This window comes from Struthio camelus, chromosome W (assembly GCF_040807025.1).
Source record: "Struthio camelus isolate bStrCam1 chromosome W, bStrCam1.hap1, whole genome shotgun sequence".
NCBI classification, from domain to species: Eukaryota; Metazoa; Chordata; class Aves; order Struthioniformes; family Struthionidae; genus Struthio; species Struthio camelus.
This window is the reverse complement of record NC_090981.1, coordinates 66,955,948-66,980,839: the sequence shown is the minus strand read 5'-3', so window position 1 is coordinate 66,980,839 and position 24,892 is coordinate 66,955,948. Positions and strand designations below refer to the sequence as shown.

The window sequence follows — 24,892 nt, the reverse complement described above, 5'->3', positions numbered from 1 at the left end:
TCAGCGCTATTGCCAATGGTACGCTGAGGAAAGCTAAAGAGAGCACTAGCCAAAGAAAGAAGGAAACATACACCAGAAGAAGCTGGATTGTAATGTTTTGAGGTGACTCCTGTGGTAGAACACTTTGCCCCAAAACATGGTGGGAACACCAAATAGTCCTTCAAGGAAGGAGATAGGAACGCCTGAAACCTGAAATTGGGACACCAGTGCGCTTTCCAGGTCACAATTCAGCATTAACCATTTAAGGAAGGAAAGTACAAGGGTATAGTGAGCGACTGTAATCTGTGGCTAGACTGCCTCATGAGAAGCAAGAGAAAGTAATAATGAACATACAATGTCAGGATAGGGGCTTAAAATAACGAGCACGTTTGTGGGAATCTGCCCGAGGGAAAATAGTTTAGAAAATTAAAAACTCCATAGTAACAGACTGAAAGCTGTTAACCAACATCTAATTAATCACAAACTGTGCAATCCCCAAAACAAAATGTTAATAGAAATTACAGGCAGGAAAAAAAAAAATTAATGTAGCAACCAAGCTTACTGAGACCAAAACAAGTACTTAAAAAAAAAAAAGGTAAAGCACCACAGTGACAATACGTGAACAAAAGAAACTTTGACTAAACTATCAGTCATTAACTGTGGATAGCCAAAAGCAAGGTTATGCTGCATGGCATTGGCAGTTTTGTGGGGTTTTTTTGTTTATTTTCCAAAAAAAAAAAAAAACAACAGCTAGCAGAAGGCAAGCTGCAAGACCCCAAGACCCCAGCCCCAACCCAAGCATGAAGAGTGCTGCTGGCAGCAGCTGGCACCTTTGCACTGTGGTGAAGGCAATCACATTGCAAGCTGGTCCGAGTTGGACTCACCCATTTTAGAAACAGCAGTTGGGCTGGCTACAGTTTGCAGTTATATCAGCAGTCAGAGCGTGCGTCAGCTGCGGGTTTGACCATCTGGTTGCTACCCTCCACTTCAACCTTCAAATCCAGCTTTCTACCACAGGAGTGGGAAGACACCGCCGCTCTGCTGGTTTGACAGCCAATAGGCTAACACAGATGCTGCATAACACAACATAACGTAGAGCTGCAACACCTGTACATGTCCTGTGTCTATTGCTACACAGGTACCACAGTCTTCCATGATCCAGAGAGCTCCTATTTTGAACAGTAGGAATGAAACATTTTGAGAAAAGCAATTTTTAAACAATCTGTGAGAAAGGTTCTCTGTTATCTTTCCTTGATGTAAATCAAGGCATTAGACAGCTCCTGTCTGTTAGGCTGGTTCTCCCAGACTATCACCTTGTCCATTACCAAGTTCCTTGTTAAGCCCTCCAGAACTCTCCTGGATACCTAGGCCTTTCCTTACTGCCAAACGTTCACTTACGCTCAGTCCTTCTTTGGCCATACTCCCTCTTCCTGCTGCTTCTTCACACTTTTAAAGTTAAAGCATATAATCACACAGTAAATCCTTGAGGAAAAAAGGTCGACATACTGTAAATTATTGAAATGGCCCTGCATCTGTCACTCCCGCTACGTTCTCTAGTGACACCTAAGCAACAGGATCTCCACCTAGTGCAGGCTGGAGAGATGAGTCCGATGATCAAAGGAGAGCAGAAGAAAGGCAGAAGTTAGTTTGCTGGACAGTCTGGAGCATGTCCACAGGAAACTCCAGAAATATAAACACAAAATAAAGGGCAAGTCAGTGCAATTGCTTTATGAAGAGGTTTCTTTTTAATAAAGAGAAGGCCTCAAGTTCTGCATTAACAGTATGAAAGTCTAAAGAGTACAAAGAATATGAGGCACTTAGTTATCCATTCTTCTCTTCCTGCCAAACACATCTAAGGATTTTGGATGAAAAACAGTGGACAAAGCATGGAATGACTGCTGAGAGGAAAAAGACAACTTTTGACTACAAAGAGCGGACAATAGCATGCTCCTTCGCCTCTAGCTCCATTTCATAAGCAGCTTGTTCATCAGCTCACTTTAGCACAGGTCCTTCCTCAAACTTCAACTTCCAGTGCTTGAGGATGCCAAAAGCCATGGGCGCTTACCTTCTCGTTCTCACGCAGTTATGTACTGTGTAAGCAAGAGATTCTTTCTACAAGGCCACTATGGAATTGCCTACAGCACGTGAAACTGGGCAAAAAAAATAAAATGGACCTGATGACTTACAGATGCACATCTCCATAGCTTATTTGATGAAAATAAGCTTTGCAGAAAGCAACAGATGGATCAAACCGACAGCTACAGAAAACAATATTCAGATTTTTTACGACTTCTTATGCTGTGGGCTTATCTAAACGTGGAACATATTCCAGTACTATGCAGAGTAGAGACCATAGCTTGGATCTTGGTATCCCAGAGCAAAACTTAAATAAATCAAACAGGAATCCAGGTTTATTTAACACTTGCCAAAATCTCTTTACTGAGAAGGTTCAAAGTTCATTCAGGGTCTTTTGTTCAATAAATTGTCATCTTATTGCTGACAATGTACAACACAAAGTATTTCAGATGAGCTGGTGAGTATAACAACAGGTACACGCTTAAGGAAGAAAAAGACCATAACTTCTCTTGTCAAAATAATTTTGACTACTTGCAGAGTTGAAATCTACCACAATGATTCTACTCTAGAATTCACTACACTAACAGGTCCTCTGAAAGCAATCTTCTGTAACAAAAACTAGAGTTGACTTTCACTTTGAAAATACTGATCAAACATTTTTCACTTAAAATCCACTGCTCTACTGTTTCAATCCTATTGGGATAGGACTGAGCGAAGAATCTGGCTGCATGATGAAGTATGAAAAACACATGGCTGGCAGAACTACCAAACATCAGTCTGGAAATGTTTAGACTACCTCAGATCTTCCTGTTCAAGTGATGCAGGAAACTTTCTTCTTATCCTAATTGTATGTTTTGAAAAGACCAAGCAAGGGAAATCTGGAAATTGCCTTAAGGCATTGGGGGGGGGGGGGAGGAGAAGGAGAAGGGGGAATCAAATGCTTCCTTTGAGTAGCTACGCTGTTTTAAATACATTCTCCACCTCATACACACAAAAGAAACATTAACTTGCAGAGACTAACTTCTGAGTGCTGGCCTGAAAGTGATTAAACTGCCTGTAACCACAGGTGTGTCAATTGCATATCTGTTTTGAATCTGTAATTCACCAAAAGATGGTAGTTCCTCTCAAGTTTCCAGAATAAAAAACTCAAATACTTAGAGTCATGTGATATTTCTAATCCTAATTTAGAATAGATAATCTGAACAATTTTTGCTTTGCGCTTCTGCCTTAAAAAAAAAGTTGAATGGGAATGCCCCCACATACTGTCTCTCTGCAGACAACATAACATATCTGCATCTCAGAATACTTCAGCCCTCCATATCTCGGGTAAGAAGCGTCCAGAAAGCTTGCTAGCAGATGACGTAGCGGACAAGTCGTGAGCCACGGACTTCTCTCACTCTCTGGCAGTGGCGCAGGATATTGAGGATGCTATGAAAGCGCTTATCGACTTTCAGCAGAGTGAACTCCTTGATATCAGCCTCCACAATAAAGAATTCACCTGGAAAACAAATAGCGACCTTGATATAGGAATTATGTTGTAAGATACATTTAACATTTCAAAAGTAACAAGGCAATCTCTTTCCAATACTTCCATACACCAATGGGGGGGGGGGGGAAGTCAGCAACAGGATGGCCTCCCCACTACCTCAAGAACTTTGTCCTACACTAAGTTTGTCATCAAAAAGCAGGATTACCAATCTTTACTACATTAAGTGCAACTAACCTGCTCTGTCCACAGGCCCCATTCAGTGAGGCCAGTCTGTTGTAAGCTACGTCTACTAAAACCTCAAACAATCCATGCTCCTCTGCTGGGGCACAGAGCATGTGACAGTCCCAAATACCACCCAGGGCCAGCACTACAGAATCCAGACACAAGGCACTCCACAGGTGTACTGCAAGATGGGGAGAGTAGAAAGTAAGCAGACAGCACAGAAAGAGCCTTGACAAGCAACAGTCAGTGAACTTCGCTTTCAGGGCTTGCCCATACATATTCTACTCTTAGTAACACCCAAAGCACTGACCTGAGCAAAAGAATAGATGCTTAGGGTTTGCTTAAAGGTCATAGCACAACTTCAAAGGCAGCCACCACACTTCAGTGTTTTCATCACGGAACAAAGTTTAGTAGTAGCGTAACTTGAATCCCAGGTAATTGCTTGGCGGGTCTCTGAAATAGTGAGTGGCCTGATGATGTTCTCTCAGTAAACACTCAAGTTCTAGGATTGGTCCTTTGCAAACGAAAGGACAGAGCCCTACGTACATCAAAAGCTATGCAGCCTACCTTTCCCTTGAGTTCTATCTGATTTGGAGAACAATAACGCTTTGTTAATTAAGACAACGTAAGAAAAAATAAAAACTAGCCACTTGGAACAGCACCCTCTCTACGTCTGTTTAAGAAAATGGCATAGGAAGGTCTTCCATCAGAGCTGGCTGTCCCTCCATTTTTGCAGTTAATTGCTTCAAAAAGGAAATTCTCATTATCAAGTACTTATAAGAAATCAAGGCCTCAACTGGAGTTAGGGCATGTGAAATGCCTGCAACAGAATCCCAAGAGAAAGTCCCCACAAGCTAACAGTACATGCAAGAGGAAGGAGGGAGTTATTCCAAGTGCTCCATTCCTAATTTTACTATCTGATTTTATATTCAGTCTTCTTACACAATTCAGGAGAGGAAGTAATTATAGATCTAGTAAAATGACTGTACATTTAATACCTCCTGTAATATTACATAAGGTTTTAACCATGCGTCTTCACAAAACTGTAACAAAGAAAAGCAATCTGAAACTAGGGAACGTGTTAATTAAGGTACAAGAAAGAAACTCTCCTTAAAGATAATTGTATGTAAGTAGAAGGAAATAATGAATTCTTCCACAGGATCATGCTTCCCAGTCTTGGAAGAAATAAGTCAGAAAGGCTAAAGGTGCTTGGAAAAAGCAGAAGGATAACTTTCTTCCTCCTCCTTCTACCCTAGCAGTGCAGCAGAGGCAGCAGCATCCTAGATAAGATGGGGCATGCCTTGTTTCTAATAAGTTGAGAGAGAGAGAGAGAGAGCTTCCAGTTCAACACAGGAGAAAGGGGCTGATGCTAGCTGCAAAGCTGAAGCTGCCAAGAAGTTGGGGACTTTGTTTGCTTTGGCTTTTGCAAGTTTTGGAGGCTTTTTTTTTTTTTTTTTTTGAGTACAATATTATTAAATAGATTTGCCTATGTAAGCCTATTAAGTAAAACATTATTTTATCTTTAAATCTCATCTTGTGAGTCATCTAACAGGACACACACTCCATCTGAAGACGTGCCCAGGAATATGACAGTCTTTAAAACTGAGGTCCTAGAATGCCCATCACACATTCATGTAACTACAGTTGGATGAAGACTGTTTGTAACTTTCAGTAATAGGGCAACATACCGAAATGGTGCACTCCAACAGAGATCTGTTCCCAAAAAGGCAAGTTGCTGTAAGTATTAGGAACCCAGGGATACTCCACATATCAATTGCCTAATCTGCTCCATCTGGAGGAACATCAAAATGTCCTGAACCAACGCGGAATATGATTTATTCTAATGTTTTCCCAGAATTCAGGGCAGCAACATTCAGGATAACCAGGTGTCACAATCACAGAACAGCTGAGGTTGGAAGGGACCTCTGGAGATCATCTAGTCCAACCCCCCTGGCTCAAGCAGCGTCACCTAGAGCACATTGCCCAGGATCACCTCCAGGAGGGTTTCGAGTATCTCCAGCCAAGGAGACTCCACCACCTCTCTGGGCAACCTCTTCCAGTGCTCTGTCACCCTCACAGGAAAGAAGTTTTCCCTCGTGTTCAGACAGAACTTCCTGTGCTTCAGTTTCTGCCCGTTGCCTCTTGTCCTATTGCCAGGCATCACGGAGAAGAATCTGGCCCCATCCACTTGACATCCTCCCTTCAGATACTTATACACATGGATCAGATCCCCCTGCCTCAGTCTTCTCTGAACAGGCCCAGCTCCCTCAGCCTTTCCTCATAGGAGAGATGCTCCAGTCCCTTCATCATCTTAGTAGCCCTCCACTGGACTCGCTCCAGGAACTCCATGTCTCTCTTGCATTGGGCAGCCCAATACATTCACCAAGAAACCAAAGCTGGCTCAAGGGTTATAGTTTAGTTGGAAATAGCAACTCCATATACTAAGTAACTAACTAAACTAACTTACTAAATCACCTTACTCAGTGGGAAGCCACCCTGACAACCTAGACCGTGTCTTTTCTCATCTGGAAATCAGAGAAACAGGTCAGCTGGCAACCAGCTCAGTCCGAGGAACAGCGAGAAACCTAAGCACAGACACACTCACAATAGAAATTTAAGCAAACAAATCAATGATTGCATAACCTTATCCTGAAAAATGCAATGGATAAAGACATGTAATCATTTTGTGCTAGTCAAGTAAGAACCGTCTGACAGGCTGCCAGACCTCTCTCTAGACTTTCTAGATGATTAGTCACAAAAAAAGCAACCTCTCAGATGCCAAATGTCCTAGTTTCATAACTAGGAAACATAAACAAGAAAGTGAAGAATGGCTCTTAGGTACTTGAAGAAATTAAAAGCCTCAATAGTTCTCACATGCACAAAAACACTCTCCGACAGAAAATTCTCTAACTAGTTGTACCTTTCTCAAGCAGCTAGAACAGTGCTCTCATTGCAACTGATGCCACCAAGGATCACAATGCAGGCTGAGCAGCACCCCAAGCATAGGAAAGATGTTCTAGCATTTAACCTCTTCTATAGCCATTGGGTCAAACTCCTTACTATTGGCCCAAGGACAGTGACAGTCAAACCAAAAAAAATTACTGCAGGTTAACAATATTCAAAGCTGCATGAGAATGGCACCTAACAACTTGCAAGTAGACAAGTAACTTACAGACAAGTAAGTCTCACTGAAACAGAGCTCTTATGTCATTACCTTGGTGTCTCTCTCAGTTACTGCCCTTAGTAGGGGGGTACGTTCACTATGTACCGAAGGGTCACCCTTTGGCATGTTAGAACTCTGAGTCCAAAAATCATCCTGGGTCATTACAGCACTGAACACTGGTACTACACCTAAAGGTTGCCAGGACCATGGCTACGTGCTCCTTCAGCCCTGCCATTTTCATGGCTCTACAGACCAAACTGTTGAGATGTTCACATTTGTTTCTACCCAGGAATTCCTTCTGTGGTTTTGACCTATCTCTTCCTTCACTGTGGACTTCAATTTAATACTGTTATCAGAATCCAAAGTTCAACAACCTCTGAAACTGAAGCAAATATTTTAAGAAATAGACTGAAGCAAAACTTGCCTAGCAAATTCTACCCGAGCCCAAATCAGAAGCCAGTCACATGAAGTCATCTAGTTGTACACCTCTGGTATGGTTTTTGTTAAAGTCCTTTACAACACTGACTTTCATAGGACAAATTTGTCCTATAGCTCTCCAAATAAAATGTGCTAGGCACGCCCATATTCTCAGAACTCCCTCCCCACGGAGGAGCTACATTTAAAATCTAGGAGTTACTGATGTTGTCACGATACCGTAATATTTAGACAACCTCGGTCAGGGAAAATCCAAAGTAAAGAAAATAAAGTTCTAGTATATATCATCACGCAACTCTTGGTATTCAGTGAAAAACTAAGGACATTCAGTTAAGAACAGAAATTGAGAAGCAGACAACAAAGCGACGTCAGAAAAGAGCTCTATTTCAGTGGGACTGAAGAGAGTTTGCTCAACACTATGTCCAAACTTGGAAACATAAGGGCGTTCTAAGGACATCTCCAAGCCAGGTATGTGTGGTACTCCCCTTCCAGGAATAGATTACATATATGTACTCAAAAGGAATGTCAAAAAGTAGATTCTAATATTAGAGGTCTACCATGCCACATATCTTCGGGAAAAAAAAAAATCAACCTGTAAAATGTAACCAGCTTTATAAATTGCAATAGACAGACAATTTGGTGCGATTTTGCTCCCTTATGCTTCTAGAGACAAGAAAACATCAAGATACGCAGACAGCCCTGTCTCTTCCCCAAAGCCACTGCAGCATGGCTCATTACATTTCCCAACTTCAGATCAAGTTTGTAAATAGTTCATGTCCATTCCAGCTTAAAAACTGAAAACTCAGTTCATGTAGTTTGGTTATCAAGTTTATTCATTGCAATTTCAAATTCAGTCTTTGTGTATTCTAAATTTTTTCTACAACACACTATGAAAGTGATGTGCTTTCAGTCAAAATAAAGCGACAAAAGTCAGTTATGGGGAAACTATTCAGGCAAAATAATCATCCTTGTTCCTAAATTATATCACTTCACCCAGAAGCTCATAAACAGCGTCCAGTACAAGATCACATCATCTTGTCTCTGAAGAATGCAAATTCTGCAACAAGTACTAGATGAGCGAAATATTTGTCAAGAAGTAGCAAAGGAGTAGGAAAACAGTTGCAAGAACTATGAGCTCTTGCAGTGAGATTAAATGGTTATATAGCCAAGGCTCTTACATAGGAGGTCAGGCAGAAAGCCTATTGTCTTATTATAAACAGCTAGCTAGCACGAGCCTTTGATAAGCTACTGGGGCATTGTTGCAAGCACAGAACCCACGTCTTTATCTAGATATAAATATCCTGAGGGGCACTGGCCAGCATCAGTTTTCATTTCAAATTATTTGGGAAACAATGCTGATGTTTCAGGTAGCACTCTACCACTGTGATCCATTCCTCTGCTATCCGCTCAGGAGACAGGATGTTAAGCTAGTACATAAAGACAGGAATAAACTAGGCTCCTACTGTGACCATGGTGACTGGATTTTATACCGACTATCCAGTTCTCCATAGTAAATAGACCTTTATAGTCTTTGTGGTCTAGAATTCAATCTGCAGATAGACCTCATTTTTATTCTCTGTCATTTATTTCAAGGGAGAACCACTCTCTTCAGTCAGTGGAGCCAGAACGAAAGTTCATTGCTTCAGACTGCCAAAGCATTGTTGATCTCTCCACAGGGAAGAGCAACTCTTCAGGGCCAAGTTCAATATCGACTGTGGCATCCCGTGGTGGGAAGGGAGGGAAAAATCCTTGTAAAGTCTACAGGTTGTTTTGTGTTTTTCTGTTCCCCACCTGAGACTCAGTCACAGCAGGATTTCTAAAATTAAGACTGATGTTTTTAGGCACTCCCAAAATTTAGGCTTTTCTACCAACTTCCAGAATGCACTGATGGTCTGTTTTCCGAAAATGAGATGTTTCCAGTTGAACCATAAAATGAAAAGCACCTGCTCTCTTCAGTCATTTAAGCTCTTCTCGCGTAGTTTTATACTTGCACTGCAACATCCAAATGCTACGAGTTTGGTGCTAACAAGTGTAAAAGATACCTTTTGTATCCTTAGTTTCTTCTTCCAGGAATCTGTGGTAGAGATTTCTGACAGTGGCATTCATAGATTTCAGTGGCTGATGCAGGATCCTGTACTTGCTAACCACAGCCTTGTTCATGTCTTGAATCACCGCGTTAATTTGATCATATGTTAAACGACCTCTCATGTACCTAATGAATAAATAAATAATCATTAACCAGAAAGTCTCAGAATTTAAGCACTATGTTGATTTTTCCCTTTAAGTCCTAACTGATCATGCTATTCCCAGGTAGAGGGCTGCTTCTGCTTTGTGTTAATAAATAAATACAGTAGTTCATTTCGTTCATTTTCTTTGATCACTTAATAACGTCGAAATAAAAAAGATAAAACCTAAACCAGGAAAATAAGACATCGGAATGTCAAATTAAATAGTAAAAATTAGAGAGCTTTAACTGCCAGAAGCAATTCAAAATGGAATAAAGGTTGTGGTTATAGCATACCACTTAAACGACTAAAGTAGAAAAATAAAAATAAAATAAAAAATAAAAATCAAGCAACTGCGCAAAGACTAAGGCAAAAGCCAATTTTAAAATTAAATGTTTCTGCCTAAGAGTGCAATTTGGTTCACATTATAATCTTAAAGAAGCTTTGTTTGCTCTTGCAGGCATATTTTTCCCCACTTTTACAGTGCAGCCCACCTAACTACACAGACGCAGAAGTTCTATAGTACCGCCATCCCTTTTTGAGCTCTCAGAGCATTTCATAACACTGATATCAAAAGAGTAAGATTTGCTGACAACAGCCTAGAGGTACAGGAAGCACAAGAAGATAAAAACAAAGTGATGTGGAAATACTAGAACAGTGGAATATTTGCAAGTAAGGCTATTCTGTATTGACAAATGTAAAGACACGTATTCCAGGAAAGGAAATAGACTGCAAAGTGACAAACTAGGAAGCAATTATATGGAAATGAAATCTGAAACTCAACTAACAGACAGTACAGTACAAGATGAAACCCCGAAAATCACTGCAATAAAAGCCTAGGCTAACTTTGCATTTGAAGTAAAGCATCCGAACAATTTGTTTTGGTAATTTCTCAGATGTTATTGCATATTTTCCAATGACATATGTTTGGAACACATAGGACAAACAAACAGCATCAGGAAAAGCTCTGCATTCTGCCCTGCTGCAATGTTCCCATGAAGCAAATGCACTCATCCCTGCATGGCACTAAATTATTATCACAAAAGAAATGTAAGAAATACAATACAGAAAAACGGCAACAATCTTTTTTATTCTTCAGAACGTTAAATGCCTGTTACGTTGGTAAGCCAGAATAAACAAGGCTGCCACTCTCTTGTTAGAAAGACTTCTCTTTGATCTCTACAGTATAGAATAAAGCCTCCAAAAATTAGTCTACTCCTTTTAAACTCCACTGGCAGTGGAAAGCATTCTGCTGCTACCACTGTTTTCAAAAAAAGGGAAAATGGGGCCTTAGTGTTTTGTTACGGAGTTTACAATTATAGAGCATTCACATGCTAAAATGGATATTATATCACAGGTGCAGCAGAAAGCTAACATGCTTAGATCATTGAACAGGGGACTCCTGCACAGCATGCTGTCATGTTACCTAGACCTACCAATACAGGTCTCCCGGTAGCTTGGATATCTTTCCCTCATGTTCTAGTTCACATAACAATGGGAACAGAGAGGGAGGGAGAGGCTGAGCTGACTTTAAGCCTTCTTACCCTAACTCCTTTAGGCTGTTTTGAGGTATTATTCCAATATAAACCTAGTTTCACTATACAAAAGCAACTGCCTTACAGCTTCCACAATCCAACATACAGCAACCCTATCCCAAAGCATCATCTTCATTTCCAACTCTTCCAAAAGGATTTACAGTGAACAGCATCATCTGCCCCCTTCAGCTCCTCTATGAGGAAAATTTTCTCACAGTGGCATCCAGAGCTTTTAGAGTTTCTGTTGTAAAGAAAAGAAAAATAAAACAAAAAAAAATGTCTGTTCCTTTCTACACTGAGCTCTGATACACAACTACCTGGCAGCAAAGGTCAGCAGCATCCTAGGCTGCATTAAGAGCACAGGCAGCAGATCAAGAGAAGTGATTATCCCCCTCTACCCAGCACTCATTAGGCCACCTCTAGCTACTGCATCCAGTTTTGAGCCCTTGACACAAGACAGACATCGACAAACTGGACTGAGTTCACTGGAGGGCCACCAAAATGGTGAGAGGGCAGGAGCGCTTGCCCTGTGAGAAGACCCTGAGAGAAGGGGACTTCAGCCTGGAGAAGAGAAGGCTTCAGGGCAACCTAACAGCAGCCTGTCATTACCTACGAGAAGGTTAAGAAGATGGAGCCAGGCTGTTCACAGTGGTGCAGGGCAGGAGAACAAGAGGCAATGGGCATAAAGTGAAACAAGAGAAGTTCAGACCAGATATAAAGAAAAACTGTTTCACAGTGAGGACAGTCAAGCAAGGGAGCAGTTTGCCCAGAGAGGCTGCGCAGTCTCCATGCTTGGAAGTCTACAAGACGCAGGCTGTCAAAGCCCTAAGCAACCTAGTCTGACCCCATAACTGACGCTGCTCTGAGCAGGAGGTTGTTCTAGAGACCTCCTGAGGCCTTTTCAACCAGAATTATCTTATGATCACCATTCAGTCATTATAACAAACCAAGCTTGGCTGTTGTATTGGGTTCAGTACCAGTTTGCAAGTGCGTGGAATTATAAATATTCTATTGAGAAACGTGTTACAATTCTTTTTAAAAATTAATTTTTTCTATAGTCAGTCCATCAGCTGACTAAAAGCTGTAGGGCAATAAGACTGAAGAGATCAATGGACAAGAAATTCTTCCCTAATTTTCAAAGACTGAGTTTTTGCAATCAGATTAAAAATATGCAAAGAATATAAAGCACAAGTAGCTAATCAATTAAAAATTCAATATTCCAAAACAGAATGTGGATTGGCATTTTACAGCTAGCAACTAAAAGGAAGTGCTTGTTGTAGATTTTAAACTAGTCAGTCACTACTTAAAAAAAAAAAGAGTTCTGCACTGGATCTGTAAGAATTCCTGATATCAAAGCCATTGCTCTGATTTCTAACTGAATTGCCACCAAGTTATTTGTAGCCAGTCAGTCAGTTAAGGCCATTGTTTTCCCTGCTGTGGGAAACGCTGTGGTTTGTAGCTTGACTTTAATGGGAATCAGAAAATGCATGGCGATAGTAAAAATACCACAGGATCTTTAGCAACTACACACAAAAGCCAAGGGATATTTTACAGGATTAAACCTATTATCTTGTCTATGTGAATGTGGATGGCAACTCTTTCATCCTCAAGCGTTCTCCAAGTCAGTGGCGTGACCCTTACTTAAGCTTCTGCCTTATGTAGTGAACACATGCTTCACAGTGTTTGCACAAAACTATGCTGCTTTAGCTGCACTCTAAGCTTCCTAAAAAGAAGCTAATCCCGACCTGAAGGTGCTGAGCTTGAACCAAGAAGTGAATCCCCCTGCAAATGCAGAACCCTCAGAACATGAGATACCTTGGAGAGTAGATCCATTCAAACAACTATGCAGACAGATCAATACTTAACACTGGATTACAAGTAAAGCTTAGCTTTCAGCTTTATTCATATTTTGATTAATTCAAAGTTGGAGGTGCAGCCATTTTTATATAAATACTCTACTCTGCATTCATAACAACGTTTCAAATAAAAGGAACACTGTCATGTAAAAGAAAAACTGTAAAGCAAGCATTTTAATTTGCCTCAGTTAACTGAGGCATCTACTGTGCAATATCTTTTTTCTTCCTGGTAAAAAAAAAAAAAAAAAAAAAATCTTCCTGAAACAGATTTGAAGGCTAAGATAACTTATAAATTTCTTATTGGGGGAGAGTATTCTATCTGATCAAGGTACTTTCATATCTGCACCTAAACACAGCATGAACCTTTGTTAAATATCTGCTGCAGAGTTCTAACATATCAAGTCACAGCAGATTGTATGTTCCAGTTAATAATTTGGGGTAAATTCCTATCCACATTCAGCACAAAGCAGGTGAAAACCACCTAGATCTTTCCGTTAAAAAACTTCCCACAGCAGTGGTGGAAAGGCAGCTGGGGAATGAGATTTTTGCTGATGCAGAACCCACGATACCAAACTAGTAAGGGATTTAGACCCCTATGCAATTATATAGTTGTGCTTTATTAGTCTTTCAGATGAACTTAGCACGATAGCACAGGACCGTGCCATCACAATCACACAGCTTTGGGACCAGAGCTGCCAAAAAACGCAGTAGTATCCCTTCTTACTATTGCCAGCAGGTATAGAGAGATCCTACATCAGGACCAGTGCAGACTGACCTTGAGTACAAGGACACGAACCAAATTCTGATTCTTCTAGAAGAATATATTAGGCGTGAGAAAATTTGGGTTACAAACATTTGCTGCTTAGATTGCAAGCATAGTAGACTCCCTCAATCACATGTTACAACATCGCTAGACAACAGAAGATATTGGTAGATTAACAGATCTTCTTAAATTCATGCAGATCTCCCTCACAGCACAAACGTGCTTCTCCCTATTTATTTCTGAACAAAAATATTTCTATAGCACTATAAACACAAAGATGCAATCTTTCTATAAGCCAGTGATGAATAGAGTAGCATCCAATCAGCCCCTGTCCCCATTCCCCCCACCCACAACCACCACTTTTCACTTTCAAGGATAAGGAAACACTTGAAGAGGTTATCAAGGAAGATCATAGCCTTAAATGGAGCTTAAAATATTTGCCTGGAATAGTCTAGGTTTACTTTTCTTGCCTTAGCACAGACAAAGATCAAGAACCCCAATGCTTCAGCTTCACCTTACCGAAATTGTATTAGGAAAGAAGCACCTAAGGGAATAAAACACCACAAACACTGGAGGTGATGGGCAGAATAAAAATGCCAGGGGCATGCATTTTTAAGCAGCACCCAAAAGAATACTATTAGTTCAACATTCAGACCTCTTCATTTTAGGACTGAGCAATCAGTGGGAGAAAACGGACATTGCTCACCTGAAAACTCTGGAAGCTCTAGGAGCAGATAATTTGAAAGCTCCAAGTAAAACACACGCAGAAACACACACGCACAAAAAACAAAGTCTTATTGAAATAAGAGTTGTCAGGGCAGACTGAACTCAGAGTCTAGGTAACAACTTAGCCTTAGGCATGAAAGGAATTTTCTCATTTTTGCAGAAATATTTGTCATTGCCCCGAAATCCCATTTAAGAAAGTTATTCCTACACAAAAGCCTTGAGCAAGGGTATTTATTAACCAGTTCCTGATGGTAAGGAGAAAGCCAGCTTCCTATTCCAGAAATTCAGAAGATTTCAGTGGGAGGTGGTTTTTGCTTTTAACAACTTTGATCTCCATCAAACAGACACCAATAGCCAAGTCAATTAAAACAGCATTTATCATTGTCCTTTGCCTTTTAAGCGTAGGCTCATCTCCCATTTTATTAATGTCCATTCTCGAAAAAAAAAGTGAATCTAACTATTCGCTAATAGGTTTCTGTTCATAAAACTAAAGTGACTTTTGAGATAAGCAGTTTTGTTTTAACTGATTAGCTCCAATCTCCCCAGCACACGCATAGAAAAAGGACCTAGTCAGCTCTATCTGCTTCATTTTCAGGTTTCCTAGTATCGCAGAAGAACTATTTGGTGCTATCAGCCTGATATTTCATACTGTGGAACATTTAAAATTTCAAAACATTTCTTAGTTCCAAAACATTTCAAAACATAGCTTCAAAACATTTCTTAGTTCTTGTCTTTTAGTTCCACAGAAGTTTACCTTCCCAAATCTGTTTGCCTCCTCAAGTGGCATGACAGGGTCTAAGAAAAAAAAAAAAATCACGCTTACTTACGCAGGAACACTTTCAAATTCTTCTGCAGTTATTAAGGCTGCTTCTTTAATAAATCTTGGCTCTTTTACAGATTTCTTTGCACGTTCAGGTTCTATGACTTTTGTTTGTTCTCCACATTTTACCGTTAGCCCAGTGATGCTGTAAGATGAATGAATATTAAGCGTATAAATAGCAGATAAGCAGTCAGGAGAATACCAATACGTTAGCAGGCCTGCTCGCTCACAGAGGTAAGTTCCAACCAGTCTGTTCGGCTGGATGAACGCAATTCATGATCTTTTCCGAAATAAAAATAGATAAATAAAGCCTACTCCCTTTCAAATTCTGTATTTTAGCCGACTTCATTACAGCTCTTCATTTCTCTGCTAGAAGGGCTGCTAGCAGGTAAACTGGAAGCAATCCAAACGCAGTACAGAGCGGTTAAGAATTCAATGTACCGTTACATTTCACAGAACATGAGGCCTCACATTTTAATCAGATGAACCAGAGCATAGAGCTACAGTCTAGCAGGCAGATTTGAAATACTTCACAGCTCTTTGAAACAAGCTCAAATCTTGGGAAGCCCGACTCGTCCATTAATCTTTTGAAGCAAATAAACTCAACGCCATCCAGCAGGCTGTATGAGTCTCTTAGGCAAGATGCAAAAAACTACGGTATTTCCTGCTTTGAGTGATTATTACAACACTACTACTTATACATTTACCCTTCCTCCAAACCCCTCAGCTCAGGGCCTTGAGCAAGAACTGTTCGCCAGTCACCCACCTAGCTGCTCTCCTACTCATTGGTAGCAGGATAGCAAAGAAAAGGATGCATTTGGCCAATGTCAATGTCACCTTGTTATCAAATACAAGGACATGACTGGGCTATAAAGTGCAACAGAAATAGTTTAATTATCAAGATGACATATTGCAAAAAAAATTATATTCTTTGATCTAGCTTTACCACAAAAGAGATCTTTGTCTCACCCCTCAAAAGATCCCACAGCACAAGACAGTGAACAGCACAGCAGTGCCCCATATATTCAGCTGAGTGCCTGGATTTGACACGTCACAGAATATTACGCCGCCAAACCCAGCATCCCACTTTCCATGGAACATGACTGCAGTGCACAAGGCAGCGAGCGCCACCTCGCTGAACTTCCCAGGTACCTGGTACATAACACAGAGCGAAAGGGGAAGCTCTGTTCTGTGCCACACCACAATGCAGAACAATTCTGAAATCCAGGAAAGGAAATTAAAAAGAAATAAGACATCTCTAGACATATTTTAGAAGTTTGTCTCCCAAACTAAGGGTTCATGTCTAAAGGCATTCAGAAGATCACACACTCCTGGACGTGTCATCCTTTTGACCTTACCAGCTACGATCCAAGTTTTAATAAAAGTAATACTGCAACACATCAGAATGTTGCTATATACAATCTAAAAATTACAGTTAATTTTTCTCTTCTAAAACCTTGTTTCCACATCTTTAACCTTTTACTTTGCTGGAATAAGCTTGTAATGTTTTCAGCCTGAGGCTTGTCTGGCACTAGGAGAAAGACCAGGTTTGAAGCCAACAGGTTCAAGGCACGTACTGGGAATGCTGAATTCAGATAGACTGATGCACTGCTTCCTGAAAAGCTGCAAGGGTTGAAACACGGGCTGGCATCTCCAGACTAATTAAAATCTGGAATGAGACCCTTGGGTATACACTCACATCACTCAAAAATAAAAGGTGATTCCAGCAGGCCAGAGAAAGAGTTGACCGTTCTAGAAAAGCTCCTCACAATTATAATGTCTTAGAAGCTTTTTGATTACTAGAGAGTTATTCCGTTTCACATACTTGTGTTTTGTTCTCTCACTTCAGCTGCTTTATTCTGAACAGCTCTTTCAGTATGGCCCTCTCACAGCAGGGTAGGAGGTGGATGTCAGTGCTGGCTAAAATAAATTTCAGGCTGTGGGGTGGGGGAGGGGTGGGAAATAAAAAGCACACAACCAGAATTCAAGTCCCTACACAAAGATGCTCCAGTTTGAGGATTTTTTGTTTGACGGTATTGGGAAGCGCTGTGTTGAAATTCGGTTCTAGTGAGTCCAGATTTGGATCACTAAGCCATCCAGAGAGAAGCAATGCTCAGACTTACAGAAGAACTAGCTTTCTACTATAATATCACAGCTGCCACTGGAAGCTCCCATCTGAACAAACTGCTATCTTACAAGTTTTACCTCAGGGATTTGACAGGACTGAGCACAAGCTCAGTATCTGGTAACGATCAGTCTGGAGCAAATTACAGTTCAATATATATGACAACACTGGGTCCCAAAAGTTCATAGCAAATACCCAATAAAAGGAGCAGAGCTGTACAGTGCTGCAGCTGTACACTGCCACCCTCAGCCTGCTTCCTCCACACTGAAGTATCACATACCAGCTCTGAGTTGGTTTAGGCAGATGGGGAGGAATATTTTCACAGAGGTGATGTGCTTCACTTTGATCTCTCTCAGCAGACTTCTGGAGCTCCTGAAATTAACGTTAAGACTTCAGAAATTTGAAGCTATTAAACGTAATGCAAGTGAAATCAGTTTACTATTAGGACAACGCTAGAATAATTCTTAATTGATTAAGAAATGTTGTTGCTCTCTCCCCGTCATCCCACTTCTTTAACTAATTTACCTAAGAGCAACTGGCAAAGTTAAGGGTGAGCAAACATGAACCTTTCTGTCCACGTCCTCAAAATGAGAAAAATTTAAGAGGGCAAGAAATAATCTTTAACAATATGCCCTAGCAGGTCTAGGCAGGGGAAGGGTTGTGAAAACGGTAGGAGGAAGAAATTCTTCCTTCAGGAAATTCACCTACATTCCCAAAATACAAACAGATAAATATTCTAATTGAATATATCGTTCCCATAGCTTTTGCATAGATCTAAAAATAGAACCACTCATTTAGACCCCCGTATTTATTATTATGAAGACACAGTATCAATGTGTAAGTATTGAAAAGCACCGCTCTGGATTTCCCATTCAAGTCTAAATGACTTATATGTCTACCAAACCAGGGAAAAGAAAGAACAACGTGAACTCTAAACTTAACGAACACCCACGACAATTTTTGTCCACTTTGCTGAACTTGTGGGCTATCTTGGTGCAAGCAGTTCTTTTGTCTTTTAGCACAAATGCAATGAAGTTCTCAGGCAGTGATTCTTTGTCATGTCTTATTCCCTTCTCTCATCACCTTCCCCATTTCTGAAGGAAAGTTCTGACAACACCATTATGTGGAAAGGACAGCTGCATACGAGGTAGGAGAATCAGCAGGCACAGCAAGCAAATGCCTTCTCCAAGACTTTATCATTCCAGGTGAGTAACACTACCTGCAATAAGTTTAGAGTTTTTATAGCTACTACCTGTGACACTCATCAGCTTTTCCCCGAAGAGCAGAAAGGGTTTTCTCTTTGCTTGTTTTATAAACGTGCACTGTGCTGGAGAGCTGCTTAATAATTCCAGTAAGTCTGCCCCAAGTCCTAGTTTTATAAAAAGAATTATTTAGAAAGTTTCATGGGCTATTGTGATTTCTTTAGCCTTCTACTCCTATAACCACAGTGTCACCAATAGGTTCTGCAGAGCTATTCTGGGAAGCATCTCCTTATCATCTGTGCTGAAAAAGACAGACTTTGATCAGGAGGAAAAAGCAATATATCTATAGAGAAAGCGTTTCCTGATTCTCTCAAGGCTTCTGAATTACCATGTGCAGAACAGCAGAAGAAATAATTCTTTAAGAAGAGAGAATAGGAAGCTGCTCAGACGTCACATCTAAATGCAAGGTATTATAAAGATACCCAAATTTCGTAAACACAGAAAGCAGACGCCTGATCAGTGCTCTTCACTAGTAGTGTAGTTTCAAAGGTTTTAAAAGAATTTGTTACTGTCCAGTAAAATGTAATCATACTTACTTTATCTTACAAGAGAGATGTGCTCCCATGAATCACCGATTCCGTCCAAGCTCACAAAGCATACTTGCAATTGCTTTAAGAGTTGTATGCAAGCCAAGTACAGTTTACTAGCAGAACGATATAAACTGCCACAAAGCAGCATACTACCAAAACATGTTTTTACAGGCTCCATTAGCCATGCCACACCTTAATCCTAAATCAGCAAATAATTTTTCCTAGACTGACAATGCTCAACATCTAGAAACGTTGCTGCTTATGTCATAGTATCATTTTCCCCAGAGTTCTACTACAGTTTTGTAGAGATAGTCATTTAACACTTTTGTTTCATTCTAATGTTTATCCTTCCACCTGGCAGCAGTCTCAAATGACATCCTCACTTCCAGAGGAAATGACTGCTTAAAGAAAAAAAATAAAAGCCATATTCTACTATCACTGCCAGCAACTCTTGTAAAGAAGATTTACTTTTCAATAACAAAGCTAACAGTAAGACATCCAAAAGTTGCTGGAGCTACTACACTGGAAAAAGGGGAATAGTGTCACCCAGGAGTGTTTATACAATGAATCTATTTTATATCACCACCTAGTTCTGACTTGATGGCAGACGGCCATTGGCCCTTACCATCTCCAGATTTTTTATTTGCATGAGTTCACTACTTCCATGTAATTCTCTCCTACCAAGTTTGACTAAACAGTGAAATTTAAGACAAGCAGATGCAACAGCGTTGTCATAACCAGAATTATAACCATTACAAAAGCACTAAAAGTTCCTAAAGGTCACCAGCATAGCCACTTATAACTGAACCCTCCAGCATGAATCCGGAGCACAGATTGTGGACAAGTTATTTTCATATATTGCTAACAACAGAATGGACAATAGCTGTCCACCGGAAGAAAATTCTGGGTGACCGAATTTAAATGAGCCCACAACATGCCAATTGAGTTCCGAGTTTGGTCTTAGTCATGTGGGCGATTCCGTACTCTTTCCATCACGTTAGCTCAGCAGGTTTCCTTCTGTAAAAGGATAAAATAACTCTAGAAAAGAGTTCCTCTTTTTACAAATAACGTTATTTCTGATCGGATTAGGAAAGAAATCTGATCCAAAGCCTACTGGCATGATTCGCAGTAACAGAGTACTCTGATCGTGACGTCGCTGTTGCAACCAAGACACCTTTTTACCTGTAAGCAGCCTCATGAATCCAAACATATCACTTTAGAGCTATAAAAGAACAACTAGGGACTCGTCAGAGATTTTTGAATCTTTCAATATTTTACAAACAGAAAAAAAGATTACTTTGAGCAAATTCTTCAACTTTTCTTGCTGTTGCACTTCCATTTCCATTTTGTTTAGGAGCTCATTTAAGAGAACCATCTCATGTCCTATTTTACAGAGCATAGATTTCAGTGATGGTTCTTGACCTGTCAAGGAGAGAGTGTTAAGCAAAAAAAAAAAAAAAAAAAAAAAAAATCCAAAGAGCCAAACCACCACCACTGCAAGAACAAAACCACATTTCCCTCCCCTCCCACAAACACTGATTACCCACAAACTCTACCCTTTCCAACCACCATATCTTCCCAGGAGAAGCAACAATATTCTCTGGTCAAACCATCAACTACCTGCTGCATACTGCCAACAGAGTTTAGAGCTGCTGCAGGAACAAAGGTTCCTCTCTGGCACGATCCTGAAAAGCACTAAGCCGTTTCTACAACTACCGCAGCTTGCAGATGGAGGGTTTTAAATGAAACCTGGCTCCCACAGCTGCTTGGCCTGGTGCACTCTGTTCTCCATCATAACCACCTTCTGCTCAGCAGAGCTAGAAAGGTACTGTCCTCTTCAGGGAGGATCCTCTTCAAGCGCGGGATTAGACCAGACGACCCTTTCAACCAACATTTCTATGATTCTATGTAATAGCTACTTGTGCCTAACAAAGGTTAGGAGATGAACCTAAAACATTTATATTAATTTCAATACATCAATTTAATTAAAGTTTGTTACACACAAATAGTGTGTTGACATCACAACCAGGCAGTTCTGGAATGTTAAGAGAAAAGACCTCTGTATAAACCTCCATCCATTCTTTTGCATTTTTGTAATTAGGTTTAACATACTCACTAAGATACTTTTCTTCTGCCATCTGGAGCTTTTCCCACTAAGTGTACAAAACGTACAGTATATTAACCACCTGTTTCCAAGTCTCAGAGGAGCATCCTTTCTCTTAGTCCATGTTTGCTACTTGGTGCCTGTCTCTAGTTCCCTGATAATGTTCCCATTTTGCCATCCTTGCTCATTCCCACTAGTTTAGTTGATTTCCATATCACATTTCATTCCTTGTCTAATCAGAGCATTCCTATGTCCTGCAAGGATGTGCAGGGAAGACTGGCACCTTCCATCAACACTAAACTAAGGAGCAGTGTTGTCAAAATTACACAACTGATTTTTGGGAGGTAAAAAAAAAAAAAAAAGCACAGCCAAGATAAGAACAATGACTACTATTACTGAAAAATATCCCATAGCTCAGCACTACTACTAATAGCCCCTTGAGCTGGCCATTTATGTCTCCCTCCTGGAAAACCCATTGTTAAAATACATTTGCCTATCCAGGCACACTTCTCTCTGTATAAGAACACACCAAAACAAAATCTACTCTTAATTTCTTGTTACCTATGTTTCTTAATTGAAGAGTCTTTTTGATAGTTGAAATCTTCATGTTGATGTGCAAGCATAAGTCCTGCAGATCTAAAGAAGCCATATTCCTCTACTTTCCTGACGAGAAAAAATAAAAGAGAACGCAATAATTTAAAAAAAAAAAAAAAAAAAAGAGACCTGCATTGCAAACACTAAGCATACAAACAGGACCCTGATCTGTCAAAGAAGCAAACAGAAAACTTTACTTAGCTGAAGCTGTAAATGCAGTAACTACTATTTGCTTTACCAAATTGAAAACAGGACAAGAAACACAAAGTGATTGAGGCTAGACTACGCAAAGCGACATGTCCAAATCTGGTAGATAAATGAAGTCGAATATCAGTACAATGACCACCCCCCCCCCCCATGAACCTAGGTAAGCCTTTACTGCATCAAGGGGCTCACTACTGCAGGAGTCAGAAATTTACTGTAGTAAAGAAGAACTATATGATTTATATAAATCATTGCTATAAGGCTTTTTCAGAGATTGCATCAAATGATCAATATTTTTAAAACTTTTAAAGACATGTAACTAAAGGAAAAGGAAACGTGTACTTCCATACTAACATCTTACGAAAGATAGAAGCACAAAAAGTATTACTGTATGCCGGTCAGTCTTGTGGGACTATATTTTAGCTGTTAGAAAATAACTGAGGAAAAAGAAATGTTGAAATGCATCTTCCCCAACTGTGCTATAAGCCTGAGCTTAAAGGAGCTAATGTTATTAACAATTCTTATACATATAGGCCTTGTACAGGCCCCCTCTAGTGGTTAGCTGATGCCTAAAAATGAAGCTTTGCTTTGCTTTTATTTTGCTTTTAGTTTTAAAATACTACGAACCAGTATAAGCTTGCTAAATTAGTTACCAGCTAATTACCATATTTTCACGTGACACTTCTGCATTTCCAACATGTGGCATATGTTTCCACACTTCCAATTGTTTAGGGAAATCCAGAGAGAAAAATCCAGATTTTAAACACATACCTTAGTTAAAAATGAAGCAACTTACATATTGCAAAAACGTAGAAAGCAAATGCTGCCAAAAACATCTTATGAGTTACAGAAAAAACATGCCCAAACCCAAGAAACGTTAGCTATCCTTCAAACACTTCACATTTATAACATAGCAATTACTTCAAAGCATCTCCCTACTCCACCAAGGAAAAATAAAAAGTAAATATGGAACTGGGCCTCTATGCCAGACCACTGCTAGCATTACAAGTAAAACAAAGGAGTTCTTTAACTCATTCTCATTCTTTGAAACTGCAAACATCAATTTCATTTTCCAGTTTGTCTAAAGCTTGCCTGAAGAATTCAGCCACACCATACATATCGCACATAAGACCCTGTGACCCAAAACTACAGGGGGAATTTAGGGTAGCAGCAGGGTCAGAAGTGACAGCTAGCATGCCCATGGACCGGCACGCAGCCTGCACTGTCACAGGACCTCAAGCTTGCAGAGTTTTGGGAAAAAAAGCAGCAGCTGCCGAGGCATTTTTATGGTGGGCCCTGTACTTGCAGAGCATTTCTTTATAATGCAAAATAACCCCAGTTGTCCGCCTTCAAGGATCAGCCCAAGACTCACCTGGCTTTTAAGCGGTAAACGGCTACGGTAACGATTCGGAGTTCTGCCCTCAGAGCCCTACGGGGGCAGGTTACGTCCTCTTTGCCTTTTCTCGTACTTCTAACCGCTAAAAGACGACAGAAGGTATATTCTATGACAATAAAGCAGAAAGGATTAAATACTTTCTCCAAATACTTCCAAAACAAAAAACGCTTCATTTGTTATTCCAAAACCCGCCCCAGGCACTTACTCTTGAAAAGTTAAGTCTTCGCAGGTACTCCTAACTACTTTTAAGACATTTGTTTCCAGAGGAAGCGTTTCCTCTTGAAAATCCTCTATCACACCCGCAATCTTACTGGCGATATCCCGCTTAACAGAAAAGTAGGGCAGACCAGTGCCTTTCACCTACTAAATGTGATCAAATAAGCTTTTTTTACAGCTGAATTTTGGCTTAAACTCTCACCCGACACAAGTAGTATCCCCCTCCCCCCCCGCCCCAGCCACGCTCTCACCACGGCAGCGACCGCGGCCCCCCCCCCGCTCGCTCGCTAGAGGCGGTGAAGGAAACTCGCTCGCCCGCCCACCCGGCCTCGGCCCCGCCGCTCTCAACCGCCGCCCCGTTCAAACCCGCCGCGCGCTCGGCCGGCCGTTAAACCCGTCTCGCGCGGCGCATGCGCAGAAGGCCGCGGCGCGGCCGCGGCGCGCGCGGTGGGCGGGAAGCGGGCGGCGCTGAGGCGAGTGAGGCGGCGCTGAGGCGAAGCGGGGGGGCGGCTGCGGCGACGCCTCCTGGGCGAGGGCGGGTGGACGGCTGCGGCGGCGTCACCCGGTTCCCCCTCACCCTCCCTCAGCCGGCCCTTTCCGTGCCGCCGCGGCAGTGCGGTAAATCCATATGACCTTTAAGAACTAAACAAGCTGCCGACGCTCTGGTGCAGGACGGCCACGATGGTTTGCATTTGCCACGGAAGAAAAGTTAAGCTAAATTCTGACCGTCAACCTTTTTTTTTTTTCCCCCTCCCTTCCATATTTATTATTTTCAGGAGCAGTAAACAGAATTTTGTGGGGGGGGGGGGCAGGTTTCACGTGCAATGTTTTCCCGACCACCTGATGATGCCTTAGGGATAAATTATGCCATAAGTAAAGGCTGCAATAGCCCTGCTTGTTTCTTGCCGGCTGCTTGCGCTCGTTTTTTTTCTGGTCTTTGGCATCAGGGTGGCCGTGACCACGACTGCCTCCCCCCGTAACAGCAGGTGGCTCTTGGCACCCGTCTGCGCCCCTTCCCTCTCTGAAGCCTGGCTGCTCTTGGCACCCTTTCCTCTTCCCGGTCTCCTGGTTATCTCCCACCCGACTCCTGTGCCTGCCCTTCCCTGCAAGGAAAGACTTTACATCATCCAAAAAACCCACCCCCAAGAAAAGAAAAAAAACCCCGTAACATA

General features: G+C 41.1%; 1 protein-coding gene across 7 annotated transcripts; it reads right to left on the bottom strand.

The window, feature by feature from the left end:
- Positions 1-2,389: 2,389 nt before the first annotated feature.
- On the bottom strand, positions 2,390-24,215 carry LOC104138489 (spindle and kinetochore-associated protein 1). Of its 7 annotated transcripts, none has more exons than XM_009666110.2 (8): positions 23,710-24,215; positions 23,481-23,610; positions 21,872-21,973; positions 20,504-20,628; positions 17,695-17,786; positions 15,297-15,434; positions 9,407-9,576; positions 2,390-3,553 (listed from the first exon to the last, which is right to left on the bottom strand). In XM_009666110.2, exons 3-8 carry the CDS (start codon positions 21,957-21,959, stop codon positions 3,405-3,407), a joined length of 762 nt encoding a protein of 253 aa, XP_009664405.2. In that variant the 5' UTR covers positions 21,960-21,973; positions 23,481-23,610; positions 23,710-24,215; the 3' UTR covers positions 2,390-3,404. The 7 variants fall into 7 exon arrangements, with proteins under 7 accessions (XP_009664405.2, XP_068781758.1, XP_068781753.1 ...); XM_068925657.1 differs by having other exon boundaries at positions 23,481-23,586; positions 24,087-24,166; XM_068925652.1 differs by having other exon boundaries at positions 24,044-24,163.
- Positions 24,216-24,892: the final 677 nt, after the last annotated feature.